This window comes from Cherax quadricarinatus, chromosome 59, assembly GCF_038502225.1.
Source record: "Cherax quadricarinatus isolate ZL_2023a chromosome 59, ASM3850222v1, whole genome shotgun sequence".
NCBI lineage: Eukaryota > Metazoa > Arthropoda > Malacostraca > Decapoda > Parastacidae > Cherax > Cherax quadricarinatus.
In genome coordinates this window covers 25,499,176-25,519,753 of record NC_091350.1, presented here as the reverse complement: position 1 = coordinate 25,519,753, position 20,578 = coordinate 25,499,176, and the positions used below count along the sequence as shown (strand labels likewise).

The window sequence follows — 20,578 nt, the reverse complement described above, 5'->3', positions numbered from 1 at the left end:
TTGTACCTCTATGGCTCCCGTATCCCTGAACGTGATACAGTCGGGTTTCTAGGCCTTCTCTTTGACCGTAGGTTATCCTGGAAACCCCACATTACCTCTCTAAAGGCAACTTGTCACAGCCGGATGAATCTTCTTAAAACCCTTGCTCATCTTTCATGCGGAGCTGATCGTCGAACTCTCCTTCGCCTACATTCAGCCCTAATTTCATCAAAACTCGATTATGGTGACCAGATCTATTCGGCGGCCTCTCCTGCTACTCTCTCTTGCCTTAACCCCATCCATTACCAAGGATTACGTTTATGCCTTGGTGATTTTTGCTCTTCCCCTGTTGAGAGCCTCTATGCAGAAGCGAATGTTCCATCCTTGTCTGATCGCCGTGATGCCCATTGCCTTCGCTACTATGTGTGCTCTCACGATCTTTGCAATCCTTCCATTTATAGAATGATCACTGATATTAGTAGACATTCTTTATTTGTTCGCTGCCCCTGTTTGCTCCGTCCCTTCTCTCTTCGCCTACATTCGCTCTTGTCTTCCCTTCAGTTACCGCTTTCATATGTTCATTTAGCATCTCACTTTTCCCTACCCCCCTGGAAAGTTCCAGCTGTTCGGGACTGTTCTTTCTCACTCCCTTGCTCGAAAGCCCAACTGCCTATGGTGGCTTCCCGCTCTCTTTTTCTTGACCACTTCCACTCTCATTCTCATGCCATCACCGTGTACACAGATGGCTCTAAATCTTCTGACGGCATCAGATTCGCAGCAGTGTTTCCATACAGCATCTTGCGATGGCATGTACTATCTTCGGCTAGCATTTTTACTGCTGAATTGTATGCCATTCTTGCAGCACTTATTCGTATCGCATCTATGCATGTGTCATCATTTGTTGTTGTCTCTGACTCCCCTAGTGCTCTACAGGCTATACAGAAATTTGATACACCTCACCCCTAGTTCTCCGTATCCAACTTTGGTTATGCCGTATCTCTACCAAGCATAAAGATATTGTTTTTTGTTGGATCCCTGGTCATGTTGACGTACAGGGCAATGAACAGGCAGACACTGCTGCGCAGTCAGCAGTACATGACCTACCAATTTCAAATAGGGGTGTTCCATTTCTGGAGTATTTTGCTGTAATAGCTACCCACCTTCACACTCGTTGGCAACAATGTTGGTCTGCTCTGCTCAATAACAAACTTTGTTCTATTAAACCGGTTGGGAGACGACTCTCTCCCGCCTTCGCATTGGCCATACTCGTCTTACTCATGGATATCTCATGGAGAGGCGCCCTGCTCCTCTCTGTGAGAATTTTCAGGTTGCAGTATCGGTCAGCCACATTCTGTTAGACTGCCCACTTTATCAACGAGCACGCAGAATTTACCTCCAACGTCGTCGCTCCACTGCTCTCTCTTTACCTTCCCTTCTCGCTGATGGACCCACCTTTAATCCTGACTCTCTCATTGACTTCTTGACAACGACTGCTTTACTCCACAAACTCTGATGATGATACCGTTTGCACTCCCCTCAGCCCTTTCTACTTCAATCTCTTGCTACCTTCTACCCTTTCACCATCCACTGCCCCGCTGTTCTCCATAACCTATTACTCGCCCATCTCTCTTTTGCCACCTGATACCCTCGCTTCCTTCCTGCCCTGCAGCGCTGTATAGCCCTTGTGGTTTAGCGCTTCTTTTTATTATGATAATAATATTATGGAAAGAAACGAAGTGATAAGTGTTTAAAATTGAAGAATTAGGTGCATCAGAATAATGGTGAGAAGTAAGAAACAGGTTTATTAAGTGTTTGAGCACCTGGACGCAAGGAAATTGTGGACGAGAGAGAGAGTTTGGAAGATGTTAAGGGAATATTTAGGAAGCTTTCAATTAAGTAGGAGAATGAGTATTGTGGGAGACTGTGAGGGAAAATTTCAACAGATAGGAGTAGCAAGCGAGTATATTGTGATGATACTTTGTTTGCTGGCTGCTTGTTAAGGTAGGGTCAGTCTAGCTCCCGCTATCCCCTTCCCCCCCCTCCCTTTTCTCCACCCTGAAAGGTGATGTGTGGGGCTCGGACCAAACAGTAATCACTTGACTCACAGCTCCCAGCACAACTCTTGGAATGACAGCTCGGGTCATGTGCCAACCAAAGAAACGTGAAGGAGACGGACTGAAGTCCGGAGACGTCACTTTTTGATCTACCTACTTGATTCATTGTAGCCCACCCGCAGGCAACTACTACTCATCTTTGCAGTGGTTCCTGTCATCTGGACTGACTATTCAAGGCTATAGACTCTGTGAAGAACTAGTCGTTGGGTTGTCACTAAACACCTGTGACCTCCCCCCTCCCCCACATCATCAGCAACGGCTACAATTTCTACAAGACGGTGTCAACCTCAACCAGACACCCCAGTATAACTGTATATATTAGCGTTGAATTCAAATGTCATTTTTCCATTTCATTTTTCATTTTTCTTTAAAGTAGGATACACATTTCATGTTTCAATGTTTTATCTTTGCATTCCTAAATAATAAAGTGTTTATCTTTGTGAATTATTTCTTTTTCTATTCATTAATTTTCCTGAGGAGGAGCCAACCTTGGTAATACTGTCTGAAGTTGTTACAGGGCTGAGTAAACCTTCACAGAGACCTAAATGTTAAAGTTGGTAAGACTACTGTAAATGACATAGTTGATAAGCTTGAATGCTGGGCGTTTAATGTGATGTAAAAGCATGTAAACGAATTTTGTATCGAAACGGGTTTGGCATGAGATAATGCTTAAATTGTGAAAAATTGACTTCTAGATGGCAGTGGTAACTACAATGAGAATAAGAGGTAGACAGACTATAGGGAAAATATTATCAATAGGTAAGAGAATAGTAAAGATAAATGAACTAAAGATATGGAAGATTTAGGAAACTACTTGGAGAAAGATTACCTTGAGTTTAACACAGATATTGAGGAAAGTGCAAAGGTATGGTGTAGATTTAAGATTGTAGCATCACAGTAGAGAAGGATGGGAATGAGTGGGAAGATAAATAACAGACTGATAAAGTAAAGAGGATAGTAGGGGAGAAACGTTAACATATGAGAGTTTTTTGAATGATGAAAATATATATGAAAGGCATTGCACATGAACAGAAAAAAATGCTCAAAATATTTTAAGGGAGCGCCAGAGGAGAGCCAACAAGGAAATGGGATTAGGTCTATTAGCTAATTTTACAGAGAATATCAAAATTTTATGAGGGAAGGTAATATGCTCGGGAAGCCTGAGAAGCTGTGTAGTAGAGAACATGAGAGGGGAGATATTAGATGTGGAGGTAAAAATACTGGAAGGATGGAGGGGATTATTTTTAAGCGTTGTCAGATCTTCATGAAGGGAAGCAGTGATTACATGTTAAGGAGGAACAAAATCTTGTAAGATTAAGAAAGAGCCAGATGTCAGTGCAGTAAAAACATATACGTGGAAGTGAATAGAATGAAAGGGAGTAAAGAAGCCGGGACAGTAATTTTCAAAACTACTGGGGATTTAACAATGGAGCGAATTGTATAGCCGGTAAATGCATGGAAGAATGAAAGGAACCTCATGGCTTACTGAGAATAATCATAGCTCTTTTGTATTAGGAGAGAAACTTAACAAGAGAGTGAGAATAAGAATTATAGGAGAATAAGCATCTTGAGTGTACCGGGTAATGTGTATGGTAGAATCATTACTGAATGGCTAACGGGTAAGACAGGAAGAAGAATTGCTGAAGAACAAGAAGGCTTTACGAAGGTTAGAGAATATTGAAGTATTAATTAAACAACACTTAGAGAAATGTAAGGAACTCTTTGTCACATATTATAGGGTGGACAAGAGCGCAGTTTGGCAGATATTGAAAGTATATGAAATTTAAGGGTGGTAATTAAAAGCAGTAAATAATTTATTTTTGTGGATAATAAATCTTAGATTAGGGAATGAAAAAAGTTCATTGGACATGGATGATGTCACCATAGTTGTATAATATATTTATAAAAGGGGTTGCGAAAGAAGTGAATACTGTGGTCTTCACGATAGGTGTAAGGTTTAAATATCTCGAATCTTATACAATGTGAAATTTCTTGTGGGAAATTGTGAAGAGAAGTTGCAAAGATTAAAGTAAGAAATTGGGAGGCATGGTAAGCAAAAAGAAATTAAAAGTAATTACAGAAGAGAGCAAGATGAGGTAATCAGACAGATTGATTACCTCATATTTTATATATAGTTATACTGTCTTCCACTCATGACCTTGAATTTGCATTGATAAAGCCACTGGATAGTGAAACGTCTGCAATAAAGATACTCAAATGTTGCACATGTGTCTTAATTTTCATCTTCAAGAATACAATAGCACATTGAGACTGGAGGCAGTGAAGATGCCAAGTCTGAGAGCACTGTGTTATGTGTATGTTATGCATAGGATTGACCACATAGATATATGGTATGGTATTACCAATGATATGATTCAGAGCTGTTGAAATTCTGACATTTATAAAGAATGGAGCAGTTAAGGACGACCATGAGGGTTTATAAAGCTAGGATACAAGGGATGAGGAGTAAGGGTTGTACCAGGAAGTCTTGGAGGGAGGGAGGTGTAAAGAGGTTTTGAGTGATAAGGCCTGAAGTATCCCTCATCTCTAAATGGCGAGTAAAGTAACATTTCTGATGGGGATTAGTTAATTAAACTGGTCATCCTGACCTGGAGGAGTGAATTATAAAGCAAACATGTTAAAGCAAGGGTGAGGATATTGCAGTTTGAAAAGTCATTTGAAATATCTGCACACATTTTACAAGACAGCTTTTTTTTATTTGTACACATCAAAATGGTCACCATAGTCATGCTTAAAATAGAAAATAATAGGCATATCACATAGTCATCTTGCAGAGGTTATAGTGTTCTCGCCACTATCATCATTCAGTCTGTTGTTCAACTTCGTTCCCTCTACTATTAAACAATAATATTTTACCAGATAAAGTATATAAATTGATTATGTAATTTCCTGTATGGGAGCTAATTATAATTACAGTTAATAATGACTCATTTAAATATTTTGTTATAGCCAAACATACGTGTTTAGGTAACGTGCAGAGGAAATGCTGCTTAAGAGCATGTTTGTAGAACTACCAGATTATCTGTTATGAATAAAGCATTTTAATACAATGTCTGGTTTCCGCAGAATCGGCAGGGATGACCCACTCGCCTGACTCCAGCACGCCCCTTGTAAGTAATGAACGAATAATACAGAGCCACGAACAGCACGAGCAAATGTATCAGTTACAGAATCAGCATTACGCTCAGCAGAACCTCTGCTCCGGTCACCCCCAACAGACTCCTCAACACCTCCTGATGGTGGAGCCCTCAGAAGGAGGCGGTGTTAGTGGAGAAGCTGACTACTACCATGATGTCCTTATGGGGGGCGGCTCCCTGCCATCCCATACACAGTTGGTCTACCTTTATAACTACAAGCTTCACCCCCATCACAAGGTGGGTGTAGAGAGTTACTGCATCTTAACCTCCTCCTACTTGCCTTGTTCTATGCACCGTTCCATCCTTAACCTCCTTTCTATTTGCCTTAATCTATGCACCAGCCCACCCTTAAGTTCCTCCTGTTTGCCTTATTCTCTCACATATATTTGGTTCATTTCTTCGTATCGAGTGCCAATACATATTGCTATTGGTATGTCGGGAAAAATTCATGCCATCAGTAATTATGAGGAAATTGCTTCCACTAAATAACTCTTGAAGTTTATGTCTACTCTTCTGTGGTAGAATGATTGACAGAGAGAGAGAGAGAGAGAGAGATGAGGGGACAGAGAGAGATGGGACCGTCTATGCAAGTAGTCAGGAGAAAGGTGACCTCTTTGCTGAACACTTTGCAAGTTCCTGATCCTGCAAGGACTGTGTCAAAGGATGCAGTCAATTTTTTCCTTAAATCTCTTCAAAAAAAGGCTGTGGGTCCAGATAAAGTGAGCCCAAGGCTGCTGAGTACAAGTGTGCAGACGAGCTAGCGTCACCTCTAACTTGTATCTATCAGCACTGCGTAGCACAGTGTAAATGGCCTTCCTGTGGAAAGAGACAAATATATTCCCTGTTCACGAAAAGAAGAGAAGAGCAGCTACTTACCAGTGTCACTCCTGTCAATCACTGGCAAGATTCTTGAGATGATAATCTCACGGCAGATGACGGCATTTCTCGACTACCACTAGCTTCTTTCTGACAATCAATATGGGTGTAGAAAAGGTCACTCTCCTGCTAATCTGCTGTTAAACCTCTCCCTTATGTGGCAACAGTCACGGGATGAATCCAAGGTCATTTGTGTAGCAGCACAGGACATTGCAAGTGATTTCCACCGAGTATGGCACCAGGGACTCTTGGCGAAACTGCAAGCAGTAGGATTCGCCGGCTGTGCACTATGCATCCTCAGCGATTACCTTCAAGGTAGATCTCTAAGAAAAGTTCTCAAAGCGGACAGAGTCAACAAGACACGTCTTTGAAGGAACTGTTCCACAGGAAAGAGTGCTTGGGGCATTGTATGGAATGTCTACTTCTATAACCTTTTCCAACTCATTCCAGAATCCCTTGCATGTGCAGACGACTGTACTCTGACATTTACTTATTCCAGAGAGGTAATGCCAGCTGCTCTAAGATACATCGATCTCCAGCTTACAGCTATATCAAACTGGGGAAAATAACGGCAGGTCACATTCTCTCCTGAGAAAGCACAAATGATGATGGTTTCTAGGCACCATGATGGTAAAGCTGGAACAGTGGTGACAATAAATGGGAGTGTTGGTACCTGGGGACAAAGTAGATAACATTGGGTGAAATTTGCCTCCAAACTGATTATGAAGAACCACGTTGTAAATCTTTCTTCTGGTCGACACTAGAAATTGTAAGATTCTGTACGAGGCAAAAGTACGCTCACACCATGAGTATACTCCACTTTCTTGGATCGCCTGTTCCCCGTCTCATCTGCGACTTCTTGACAGAAAAGAGAACAGAGCTAGACGACTCTTCTCTCGTATGGACCCAGCCTGGACAGATTTGTCATTTCAGGAGAGCTTTTAACACCGGAAGGATGTGGGTGGCCATACTGTTATGTACAAGGGCAAAGTCGTTAAAGTACTACACTTACCTCCACTCCAAGGACAGCGAAAAGAATGCTTCTATACAAGAAGACGGGCAGCAAATTGCAACTTGACCCTGACTGTACACTTCTCCAGAACATCACTTCGTTTGAGGTCTTTTATTGCTAGAAAGACTTCAGTTTGGAACATGTTCGTACAGCATAACGACACCAACGAAAAGTCAGTTGATCAAATGAAAGTCCTGGCCAACAGATGACTTAAACTTCATGCTGTTCCCTGTTTATATACCTCATTACAATAAAATGACTTTCAAATGAGATGATGTTGGTAATAGCTTTTAGCTTGCAAATAAAGGTAGGAATTCTTAAAATTACCCTGTAAAACCCTTAAGTGAATAAACAAAACTTGAGAGAGGGAAACACAAAGAGAAAGAGGGAGAAAGAGAGGGAGAGAGGAGAAAGAGAGAGAGAGAGGAGAAAGAGAGAGAGAGAGGAAGCTGCGAGAAGTAAGGGAGAAGGTTACCTGAAGACTATTCCAGGGGTCACCGCCCCTGCAACCCCACTCAACAATATTTACTTCTTCAGCTTAATTAAGATGTCTGCTGATATTCACTTATTTTCCAGCCTATAACAGTACTGTGTCGTCACTATAACAGTATTATGTCGTCACTATAACACTCAGTACTGTCATCACTATAACAGTACTGTGTCGTCACTATAACAGTATTATGTCGTCACTATAACACTCAGTACTGTCATCACTATAACAGTACTGTGTCGTCACTATAACAGTATTATGTCGTCACTATAACACTCAGTACTGTCATCACTATAACACTCAGTACTGTCATCACTATAACACTCAGTACTGTAAAGTAAAAGGACACAAGTGCAACTAATGTGACATTTATTGTGGCAACGTTTCGCTCTCCAGGAGCTTTATCAAGCCTGGAGAGCGAAACGTTGCCACAATAAATGTCACATTAGTTGCACTTGTGTCCTTTTACTTTACATATTGTCGGTAATTCTACCAACTTTATTACACTCAGTACTGTGTCGTCACTATAACACTCAGTACTGTGTCGTCACTATAACACTCAGTACTGTCTCATCACTATAACACTTAGTATTGTGTCGTCACTATAACAGTACTGTCGTCACTATAACACTTAGTACTGTGTCATCACTATAACACTTAGTATTGTGTCGTCACTATAACAGTACTGTCGTCACTATAACACTTAGTACTGTGTCATCACTATAACACTTAGTATTGTGTCGTCATTATAACAGTACTGTCGTCACTATAACACTTAGTACTGTGTCATCACTATAACACTTAGTATTGTGTCGTCACTATAACAGTACTGTCGTCACTATAACACTTAGTACTGTGTCATCACTATAACACTTAGTACTGTGTCATCACTATAACACTTAGTATTGTGTCGTCACTATAACACTTAGTATTGTGTCATCACTATAACACTCAGTACTGTGTCGTCACTATAACACTTAGTATTGTGTCGTCACTGTAACACTCAGTACTGTGTCGTCACTATAACACTTAGTATTGTGTCGTCACTATAACACTCAGTACTGTGTCGTCACTATAACACTTAGTATTGTGTCGTCACTGTAACACTCAGTACTGTGTCGTCACTATAACACTTAGTATTGTGTCGTCACTATAACACTCAGTACTGTGTCGTCACTATAACACTTAGTATTGTGTCGTCACTGTAACACTCAGTACTGTGTCGTCACTATAACACTTAGTATTGTGTCGTCACTATAACACTCAGTACTGTGTCGTCACTATAACACTTAGTATTGTGTCGTCACTATAACACTTAGTCTTGTGTCGTCACTATAACACTTAGTACTGTGTCGTCACTATAACACTTAGTATTGTGTCATCACTATAACACTTAGTATTGTGTCGTCACTATAACAGTACTGTGTCGTCACTATAACACTTAGTATTGTGTCGTCACTATAACACTTAGTCTTGTGTCGTCACTATAACACTTAGTACTGTGTCGTCACTATAACACTCAGTACTGTGTCGTCACTATAACACTTAGTATTGTGTCGTCACTATAACACTTAGTATTGTGTCGTCACTATAACACTTAGTATTGTGTCGTCACTATAACACTTAGTATTGTGTCGTCACTATAACACTTAGTATTGTGTCGTCACTATAACAGTACTGTGTCGTCACTATAACACTTAGTATTGTGTCGTCACTATAACACTCAGTACTGTGTCGTCACTATAACACTTAGTATTGTGTCGTCACTATAACACTTAGTATTGTGTCGTCACTATAACAGTACTGTCGTCACTATAACACTCAGTACTGTGTCATCACTATAACACTTAGTATTGTGTCGTCACTATAACAGTACTGTCGTCACTATAACACTCAGTACTGTGTCGTCACTATAACACTATTGTGTCACTGTGACGCCAAGTTACTTGAGGTGGTGGACGCCACCTTTCTTGAGGTGGTGGACGCCACCTTCCTTGAGGTGGTGGACGCCACCTTCCTTGAGGTGGTGGACGCCACCTTGAGGTGGTGGACGCCACCTTCCTTGAGGTGGTGGACGCCACCTTCCTTGAGGTGGTGGACGCCACCTTCCTTGAGGTGGTGGACGCCACCTTCCTTGAGGTGGTGGACGCCACCTTCCTTGAGGTGGTGGACGCCACCTTCCTTGAGGTGGTGGACGCCACCTTCCTTGAGGTGGTGGACGCCACCTTCCTTGAGGTGGTGGACGCCACCTTCCTTTAGGTTTCGGCTTCTTAAATATTTAGAGAAATAAAATGTCAAGAGGGAAAAAAATGAGAGCAAGGAAAAAGTTGTTGTAGCGGCTTGGACGTCAGAAGACGTGTGTAGGATTTAATGTAGTAGTATGTGTGTACGTCTTTCTTCAGTCGTCTTTTACATGTCGTGTTTCAAAATGTTTCACATTAGGAATGCTGTGTATTTTACTAATAAAACCGAGCTTCTCCTAATAAGAGAATTTTTCACCACCAGTAATAAAAGGGAACATTGAAACAGTATTCAGGTTTCACAAACTAGTAAAGGGCTGCGGGTTTTCGAGAGGTTGGACAGTCCTCTAACTGCAGCCAACACCTGATTAGTTAGTCTGTTACATCGTTATCTGTGAGCATTAGATCTCATTCAGTGAATCTTTTGTTGCAATCTAAATTTTGTATTTGTTGTTATATTGCAGGGTGGTGGCGAATGGTTGGTAGCTGAGGGCGTGCGGAACACTGCTCCTGAGCCTAGTGTGGGAGTGGGCGGGGACCTGAGTGGCTGCGTTGACTGGGGCGTGAGTGTGGGCGGTGGTGTGGGTGTTGACAAGTACTTGCCTGACTGCTCGTCTTTGTCTACGTGCAACGTAGTTAATCCCCAGCGTCATTCTGCCTTCTTGCGCCCACTGGATCAAGGTCCCAGCCAACTCATCCAGTTGCCGACGCACCTTACCGAGCACCAGCAAGCCGGCCACTATATACCTACACTCCATCATCCCAGGAAGTTTCAACCTGCTTTTGAAAGTGAGAGCGCTGTCTAGTGAATGCGCAGGACCGGCGTTTTAGCTCTACTGATGTGTATAAGCTATGTGGCTTATGAATTTAGTGGAGAGCTATAAACTAGCTATGCACTCTGTATGAAGGGTGTACAGCCCGCTTTATTAATGTGTGCATTAAAACGTTCATAGAGCAATGTACAAGCTTCGCTGCGTGTTCACTAAATGTACAGACCATCACGTTGATGATTACCTAATTTAAAAGTGGGACGGCGGAGAAAGCTCTCTAACCGAGTGCTGATAAAACACTGACACTGTTCCCTGTACCAAGATGCCAGCAGTTAAGACAAACAATGATCTTATCACATCTCTACGTTCTTCAATCTTACCATCATATCCATAATAGTGTTTACAGATTCACTCTCACAGACACTTGACCTACATCTCTCTTATTCAAGGAAAGATATGAAATATATGTGAAGTGAATTAGATTCTCTCGTGTTTGTACAAGATGATCTGGTGTGGTGAATTTCGTATCTGTCCCTGTGAGAGAAAATATCTTAAAAGCATGTAAGACAAAGCTAAGCATAAGCTGGCACGGAAATTATTTAAGAATGAGAAACAAAATTACACAATGAGAAACAAAATTACACAATGTGAAACAAAATCACACAATAAACAGTGAGCATAAGGTGTTAGCTAGGCATGGCTGGGACGTATTTCCATCAGGACCAATATCGCGTGCGTTCTCCTAGTGTTTACTACAGAGAATTCCCGTCAAAACCTGACGATTCACATCTTCCTGTATTTCGGATGACAGGGATCCACAGTCACACACAACTGTGGTAAAAACATCAGATCGTTTATATTTGTACTTATGCATACTGTGTAATTCCTGTTTTCAAGTTTGTGCTATTTTCCATTAAAAAAAATCAGCTGCTGTGTGTAGCCTAAATAACATTGTGAGTAAATATAATTTATAAGAGGGAAAATTGTTAGGCCTTTACTGTATTTTCTGATTGCAAAATGTGTGTGTGTGTGTGTGTGTGTGTGTGTGTGTGTGTGTGTGTGTGTGTGTGTGTGTGTGTGTGTGTGTGTGTGTGTGTGTGTATTCACCTAGTTGTACTCGCCTAGCTATGGTTCAGGGGTCGAATCACAGCTTCTGGCCCCGCCTCTTCACTGGTCACTACTAGGTCACTCTTCCTGCTCCATGAGCTTTATCATACCTCTACTTAAAGCTATGTATGGATCCTGCCTCCGCTACATCACTTCCTTGACTTTTCCACTTTCTGACAACTCTGTGACTGAAGAAATGCTTCCTAACATCCCTGTGATTCATCTGAGTCTTTAACTTCCAACTGTGTCCCCTTGTTGCTGTGTCCCATCTCTGGAACATTCTGTCTCTGTCCACCTTGTCAATTCCTCTCAGTATTTTATATGTCGTTATCATGTCCCCCCTGCCTTTCCTGTTCTCCAGTGTCGTCAGGCCGATTTCCCTTAACCTCTCCTCGTAGTCTTGTTGCAAACCTTTGCACTTTCTCTAGTTTCTTTTCGTGCTTGGCTAGATGTGGGTTCCAAACTGGTGTCCCATACTCCAATGTGTGTGTGTGTGCATGTGTGTATGCGTGTGTGTGTGCATGTGTGTATGCGTGTGTGTGTGTGCGTGTGTGTGTGTGTGTGTGTGTGTGTGTGTGTTTGTCATGATGTCAACTTCAACAATATCCTTAAAATCGAACCATTATTTTCTAGACAAGTGTAAGAAGAGTTCCATTATGTGAGATTTAAAAAGAAATATTTTTAATTGCATTCTTAAAAATTACATATGAATAATATAAAAAGAACTGAAAAAAAACTACAAAAAATGCATAATTTAACTGAATGCTAAATGCTGCTGTATATACCAGTTATCAGTGAATAATACAATTTAAAAAATTGTTTGTTTCTTCCCCGTGCAGTACAAAAATCATCTGATATACTGAAAATTTTGTAATGCTTAGAGTAAATTTTGTTCAAATGTATTTATTGGAATTAAACATACAACGAGCAATGTAACATTTATGAAGGAATTCAATTTAACATGTCAGCAGGACTCGAGTCCTGGAGGTGGGAAGTAGAGTGTCTGATGGTGAAGTAGAGATATTCCAGTCTGGAGAGGCATCTGAGCAGAAGTGTTGAAGCGCCTCTGGCACGACGGTGATGGAGTAAGTGATGGTGGAAGTGTTTCCTCTTTTTCAGGTTACTCTGCCTCGGTGTGAGACAGCCGGTATATTAAAAAATCTAAAACTTAATATTTAAATGATATATTCTTTAACGAAAAATTGCCTACATATTATTGTCAATTATTTTAAATTATGTTTAAAGTATTATTTTTAAAACTACGGAAATCACAAGAATAATTTCCATCAACAGTAATTACCCTTTCACTATCATAGTAGACTGTCCTCTCTATAAATAAACAGTAAGAATTTACATACGACGTCATCGCTTCAGTGTACTTACCCTGACTGTACTCCTCGCTGAAGGTCCCAACATTCATGCAATTCTTTGATTTTTTAAGAGAAATCAACTTTTGCACCAACTTTGACTATATTTTTTGCACTCTCCAATAACCTTATCGTAAAACACTGCTGACCCTCACTCGTTGTTAAGTTTCGCATATTCACCCTACAGCACATCCCTCTCTGCACCCTTGTGTGACCCTTCTGGATTAAGAGTTTAGGCTTATTATTATTACTATTATTATTATTATTATTATTATTATTATTATTATTATTATTATTATCATTATTATTATTATTAGCATCATTATTGGAAATAGGGTCACCTTTGACAAGCTTTCTTCTGTCATATAGTTTAAACACGCAGTGTGCTGCTACACTATTCTATATTATAGTTACATTGTCGGAACACCGACAGTGTTTAAGGAACAGGGCTAGTACTCTGTAACAGAGCTAGTACTCTGTAACAGAGCTTGTACTAGTACAAGCGTCACACACTTTCCTGGGTGTCCTTGGAATCACTGCTGCATAATTCTGGCACAAGACAGTTATCTGTCATCAAGACGATTATTTCAAGGAATGGAAGAATATTTGCAATGGAGGGAAACATGACTTCGTCCAGTGTTCTAGATACTGGTCAGCAGTAAATGTTTACTCAGTCTTGGCCAGCTCTTCCACATCGTGAAATGAATCCAACCCCATATGTTGCTAGTTACGTGGCCACTCATTGCTACTTCGCAGATGTTGTCACGATTCTTTCTAATTGGAAATGTAAAATGCATGAAGTTGGATTAAAAGAGGAAATATGTGAAATGTGGCTGACGATTTAACATTTCACAATTTGCTTCAGTAATGAACAGGCTGGTCATTGATTAAGCACCTACACTTATTCTTTCTTCAGCAGAATATTTTTCTATGGGACGTTGAACGAAGTTATTTTTCCATCTGTCCATAAAACACAACTCGAATCGTTCTTTCAGTTGCGTCTCGAATAGTTCTTCCAATTGTTGTACAACTTGTAGAGGAGGCTCACAGTGTCTGTTAGCCGGTTCTTGTACTAATGACGTTCGGTGGTGTATTCCAGCAGTATGAAGATGATTTCTGACAGTCCTTGATATAACATTCAAGTTCAGTTCATTCATCATTTTTCCGATAATAGTTTATATGGATTCGGTTTTGCAGCTTCGTTTATTGATCGATCTTCTTCTGACGTTTTATTGGGAGCTCCTCTTCTGGCTCGTCTGTGAAGGTTACCTTCCTCGTATCATCTGGTTAACCATGTATACACGGTGTGCCGTGATATACATGGTGTGCCGTGATATACACGGTGTGCCGTGATATACACGGTGTGCCGTGATATACACGGTGTGCCGTGATATACACGGTGTGCCGTGATATACACGGTGTGCCGTGATATGCCTAGTTGGTGAGTGATATCTGTAGGAAAAAGATCACTCTCTTTCATCCAGATACACGTTCACGCTGGACATTTCTAGCTTGCATGCAAGCCAAAATATTATTGTAACTCTACACAAATAACCCGCACATAGGAGAGAGGAGCTTACGACGACGTTTCGACCCGACTTGGATCATTTACAAAGTTCAAGTCGGACCTTTTGTTACTTATTCATGTGGCAAGTTCTGTCTACTGCAGTGTAGACAAAGTTTTAAACTTTTACACTCCATGGTAAGTAAGAACTTATTATTCCAAGCTGTAAACAGGACGGAGGTATAACTACGTTTTAGTAAAAAATGTTCTGAGGAAGTAATCATAAATGCATACGCTAATGAATAGTTGTTCAATAGTTGTTCAATAGTTGTTCAATAGTTGTTCAATAGTTGTTCAATAGGCTGGATTGAATATTCACCTTTAAATCTGATTGCACACTTGGATGCCCATGATACTACCACGTTGAGAAGTTCAGTAAACTGAAATGATTAATCAAATCCTGGAAAATGTACCCTTGTTACAATACACCATCATTATCTAAACCAACTAATGTATATGAGAACATAAATCTGGTTGTAGATATGCACAACATATCGGCAATTAATTCTGTCAACCAGTTACCTTTGTCGTTACAAGCTGTGTTAATTCGTTCATGAAAGCAGATTTTATTCCTGTTTACTACGACTGAGTTTCCAGATATCACTTCTGTCCAGCAGAATGTGTCGGGAAATTTTTTTCCTCGAAGCGCACTTGTGTTGTTGTTTATATATTTTATTAGTGTATCACAACACGTTTAGTAATTTCGTTGATATTGTTTATGAATAAATATGGGTTCTAGGTTCGTTTACTTCATTCTTTTATATTTTAATAATACCAGTTTTACCCCTAGACAGCACTGTTTACTCCAGGACGTCAGTCAACTTCGTAACACAAATATTCACATAACATTTCCTGAGAAATGTCAGTGTCATTACAGTTACAAGTGACTGACATGGCACTGAACATATCACTGTGAAAGTGGCATCACAATGAAGGTGACATTGACATGAGTAACAATGTCAGAAGCAGCGCAAAAAGATGAAGTAACACCCTAGTGGATGTTGGTTTCCTTCAGCCTAGCTAACATCGAGAAAATTATTCTGTTAAATGGAAATGAATATATTAGGTATCAAGTGAAGGTAATAACACGGTCCTCTCGGCATCATCCAAACTGCATTAAAAGGCTTTGATATGGACCAATTAAGCTGAAACGAGTCATGCAATCATCATCAAGACGCTCGAGTACTCTTATATTTACAGCGTCAAGATGCTGGAGTCTCTTTCAAGAAAGCTACAAAGAAGACTTTTTTCAATGATTTCGATCCTCGATGTTGCATCTTATTACCTATGAAACAATGATTTGTCGTTCACGTCCGCGTCTAGAAGCTTATTTGCAGTCTAATTTTGCGTCAAGCCTATATAGTCTCAAAGAGGTTCTGGATACCTATTTTTGCTACAGTAAGCGTTACAAATGTTCCCGTAGTAACTTTGAGATGCTTAAGTCTTGCACTGTGAGAGCCACAACGAAGCTCCTCGCCCAGCCAGCGTGAACGTGTTCTAAGCCCAGGGTGATAAGATTATCCAGTTTTCACTTAGTCGGTGGCCTTCCTTGGAGCATCAAGAGACTGAATTCTCCTTCAAAGAGTTGTGGTGCGACCCCAGATCGTCAATATCCACTCCGTTTGAGACACCGTATGTATTACCAATATTCCATTACTGTATGAGCGAAAAATGATGAGTGGTGAAAAGGACACTGAAGGCTGACTGACACAGGACACGAAGGCTGACTTACACAGGACACGAAGGCTGACTTACACAGGACACGAAGGGTTGCTGAACTAATTTTTCGGTGTTACTACTGAACATTGATGATTACCGATGAACACTGGTGGCAACTAACGTGTGCTGGTGAACATTCTTCGTTACTGGTGATCCTCGGTGCTTACCTGGTGAATCCCGTTGGTAACTGGACACTTCTGGTTACCGGTAGTCACTAGTACGTAGTGATCACTGCTGGTTGTCCGTGATCACTACTGGTTGTCCGTGATCACTGCTGGTTGTCCGTGATCACTGCTGGTTGTCCGTGATCACTGCTGGTTGTCCGTGATCACTGCTGGTTGTCCGTGATCACTGTTGGTTTCATATGAACAATGGTTAACACTGATACTGATGTTAGAGGTTAATACTGATGCATTCTGATGAATATTGATGCATTCTAATGAATATTGATGTATTCTGGTGAATATTGATGTATTCTGGTGAATACTGATGTATTCTGGTGAATATTGATGTATTCGGGTGAATATTGATGTATTCGGGTGAATGTTGATGTATTCGGGTGAATATTGATGTATTCTGGTGAACATTGATGTATTCTGTTAATATTGATGTATTCTGGAGAATATTGATGTATTCTGGAGAATATTGATGTATTCTGGAGAATATTTATGTATTCTGGAGAATATTGATGTATTCTGGTGAATATTGATGTATTCTGGTGAATATTGATGTATTCCGGTGAATATTGATGTATTCTGGTGAATACTGATGTATTCTGGAGAATACTGATGTATTCTGATGAATACTGATGTATTCTGGTGAACAAAGATGTATACTAGTGAATATTGATGTATGCTGCTGAATATTGATGTATTCTGATGAATACTGATGTTTACTGGTGAATATTGATGTATACTGGTGAATACTGATGTATACTAGTGAATACTGATGTATACTGGTGAATACTGATGTATACTAGTGAATACTGATGTATACTGGTGAATACTGATGTATACTGGTGAATACTGATGTATGCTGGTGAATATTGATGTATATTGGTGAATACTGATGTATACTGGTGAATATTGATGTATATTGGTGAATACTGATGTTTTCTGATGAAAATTGATGTATACTTGTGAATACTGATTTATACTGGTGAATACTGATGTATGCTGGTGAATATTGATGTATATTGGTGAATACTGATGTATACTGGTGAATATTGATGTATATTGGTGAATACTGATGTTTTCTGATGAAAATTGATGTATACTTGTGAATACTGATTTATACTGGTGAATACTGATGTATACTGGTGTGTAGACAGCCTGTACAGTCTGCACAGACAGCCCATGCTGTCTGACAGCTTAGTTCATATTTCGCACCACTCAGGTGCCGCCCTCTGGGCCTGGTCCAGGTCTGTGGGAAGCTGGTCCAACACTCTCTCACTCACACAGCGGCCTAGCAGGAAGACACAAGGCCTACTAGCTCTCTCCTCTCGTGGAATGGCCCTGCCCGGGCCATGGGCACAACACACAAGCCTGTGTACCCACCACGACATTACTAATAAAGTAAGAAGCCTCCGAAGACGTTTATCATTTACTCCCCGCTACCAGCAACACCAATTAATCTCATTAAACAGGTGAATACTGATGTATACTGGTGACTACTGATGTATACTGGTGACTACTGATGTATACTGGTGACTACTGATGTATACTGGTGACTACTGATGTATACTGGTGACTACTGATGTATACTGGTGACTACTGATGTATACTGGTGACTACTGATGTATACTGGTGACTACTGATGTATACTGGTGACTACTGATGTATACTGGTGAGTAATGATGGATACTAGTGAATACTGATGTATATTGATGAATACTGATGTATATTGGTGAATATTGATGAATACCGGTGAACACTGATGCATACTGGTGATTATGGGTAATGATCAAGGCTGTGAAACTAGAGGTAATGATCAAGACTGAGGAATTAGGGGTAATGACTAAGACTGAGGGACTAGGGGTAATGACTAAGACTGAGGGACTAGGGGTGAGAAACTAGAGGTGAGGGACCATAGGTGAGTGACCAGAGTTGAGGAACCATGGGCGAGGGACAAGGATTGAGGAACCAGAGGTAAAGGGATCAGGATTGAGGGACGAAGACAAGGGACCAGAGGTGAGGGATCAGGAGTGAGGAATAAGGGTGATGTACCATAAATGAGAGACCAGAGGCGAGGATCAAGAATTAAGGGACCAGAGATGAGGGATCAGAGGTAATGAATCAGAGGCGAGGTATAAGGGGCTAGGGGCCATTGCAGAGGGACCATAGGAGAGAGAAATCATGGGCAAAGAATCAGGATAGATGGACCATGGAATAGACATGACGGATGACGGACCTGTTGTGAACAGCCAGAGATGAATTAGAGACCTTATCTGGAGTTTCTGGAGAGAGTTCCGGGGGTCAACGCCCCCGCGGCCCGGTCTGTGACCAGGCCTCCTTAGGTCAGTGTCCCAGGATGCGACCCACACCAGTCGACTAACACCCAGGTACCCATTTTACTGATGGGGAACATAGACAACAGGTGGAAAGAAACACGTCCAATGTTTCTACTCTGGCTGGGAATCGAACCCAGGTCCTCACCGTGTGAAGCGAGAGCGTTAACCACCAGGCCACCAGAGCCCCCCTTAAGTGACAGTACTTTAACGGCGTTTAAAATATTTAACAAATTATAACATTAGCACATAAAAATATGTGTAAGTTACGTTTGTGTCAGTTATTTTTGTGCCACAGTTGTGTGACACAATATATATTAAAGTAACATATACAACCTACTCTACTACAACATACATCACTACACTCCAGTTCACATTAGCTCACTAGCACACTGCTACTGGAAAGTGAAGCAAAATATATGAACTTTTATAAAGAGAAAGGCCTGGTGGCCTGGTGGTTAACGCTCTCGCTTCACACGGTGAGGGCCTGGGTTCGATTCCCAGCCAGAGTAGAAACATTGGACGTGTTTCTTTCCACCTGTTGTCTATGTTCCCCATCAGTAAAATGGGTACTTGGGTGTTAGTCGACTGGTATGGGTCGCATCCTGGGACACTGACCTAAGGAGGCCTGGTCACAGACCGGGCCGCGGGGGCGTTGACCCCCGGAACTCTCTCCAGGTAAACTCCAGGTAAATGACACCCCCCGCCCCTTTCTACAGGTCTGTCTACCAGCAGCAACAACACTATGCGAGTACTCTCCCAGAGTATAAACTAAAAGACTAACTCACCTACTCACACTCTTGCTCCATCTGCTGTGTTTCACCTATTGCCAAAACAACCTCACTCCTCTCCTGGCCACTCCTTTAAGTGGAGGTGACCTGATTGGGTGGGTCATTGGTCTAAGCCGGGGGTTGATATGGACCTGCCCCGCATGGGCCAGTAGGCCTGCTGCAGCGTTCCTTCTTTATGTTCTTATGACTGACCAAGAATAATACTTGTCCGGTTTCAGAAGAATCCCAGAATTATGGAGCATTTTTCAAGTACAGAAGAACATAAAAAATACTGCAGTAATAGTTTGTGTCACAGTTATGCTTTTGTCATAGTTATGTTTGTGTCAGTTATATTTGGGTTACAGTTATGTTTGTGGCATAGTTACATTTGTGTCAGAGTTATGCTTGTGTCATAGTTATGTTTGTGTCATAGTTATGTTTGTGTCACATTTATGTTTGTGTCAGTTATGTTGTTTGTGTTACAGTAATGTTTGTGTCAGTAAATTTTGTGTCACAGTTACGTTTGTGTTGTAGTAATGTTTATGTTAATTATGATTGTGTCTAGTTATGTTTGTATCACAGTTATGTTTGCATCACAATTATGTTTGTGTCACAGTTATGTTTATGTCGTAGTTATGTTTGTGTCATAGTTATCTTTGTGTCAGTTATGTTTGTGTCATAGCTATATTTGTGTCAGTTATGTTTGTGTTACACTTATGTTAGTGTGGCATGCAAAGAGTACGTAACTTTTATTCGGCGCATGTACACACCCTCATTGAAAGGCTATCTCCCCAACCAGCGAATCAATACTAAGGGTCGAACGATGGGGCCCCATCGTTCGATCAGTACCCAGGTCCAGCCAATGAGAAGGCGGTTCTGGCAATCGTAGAGGTGTTGTGGGCACCA

The 20,578-nt window shown here is 41.0% G+C and overlaps 1 protein-coding gene across 1 annotated transcript in view; it reads left to right on the top strand.

The window, feature by feature from the left end:
- The window catches only part of LOC128698695 (uncharacterized), a 28,478-nt gene extending 11,025 nt beyond the window's left edge, over positions 1-17,453 (top strand). Inside the window, exons 3-4 of the mRNA XM_053791015.2 lie at positions 5,181-5,488; positions 10,334-17,453. Of these exons, the coding sequence (XP_053646990.1) occupies positions 5,181-5,488; positions 10,334-10,675 (650 nt within the window). The 3' untranslated portion in view covers positions 10,676-17,453. The remainder of the gene's footprint in view (positions 1-5,180; positions 5,489-10,333) is intronic.
- The last annotated feature ends 3,125 nt before the right edge of the window (positions 17,454-20,578 follow it).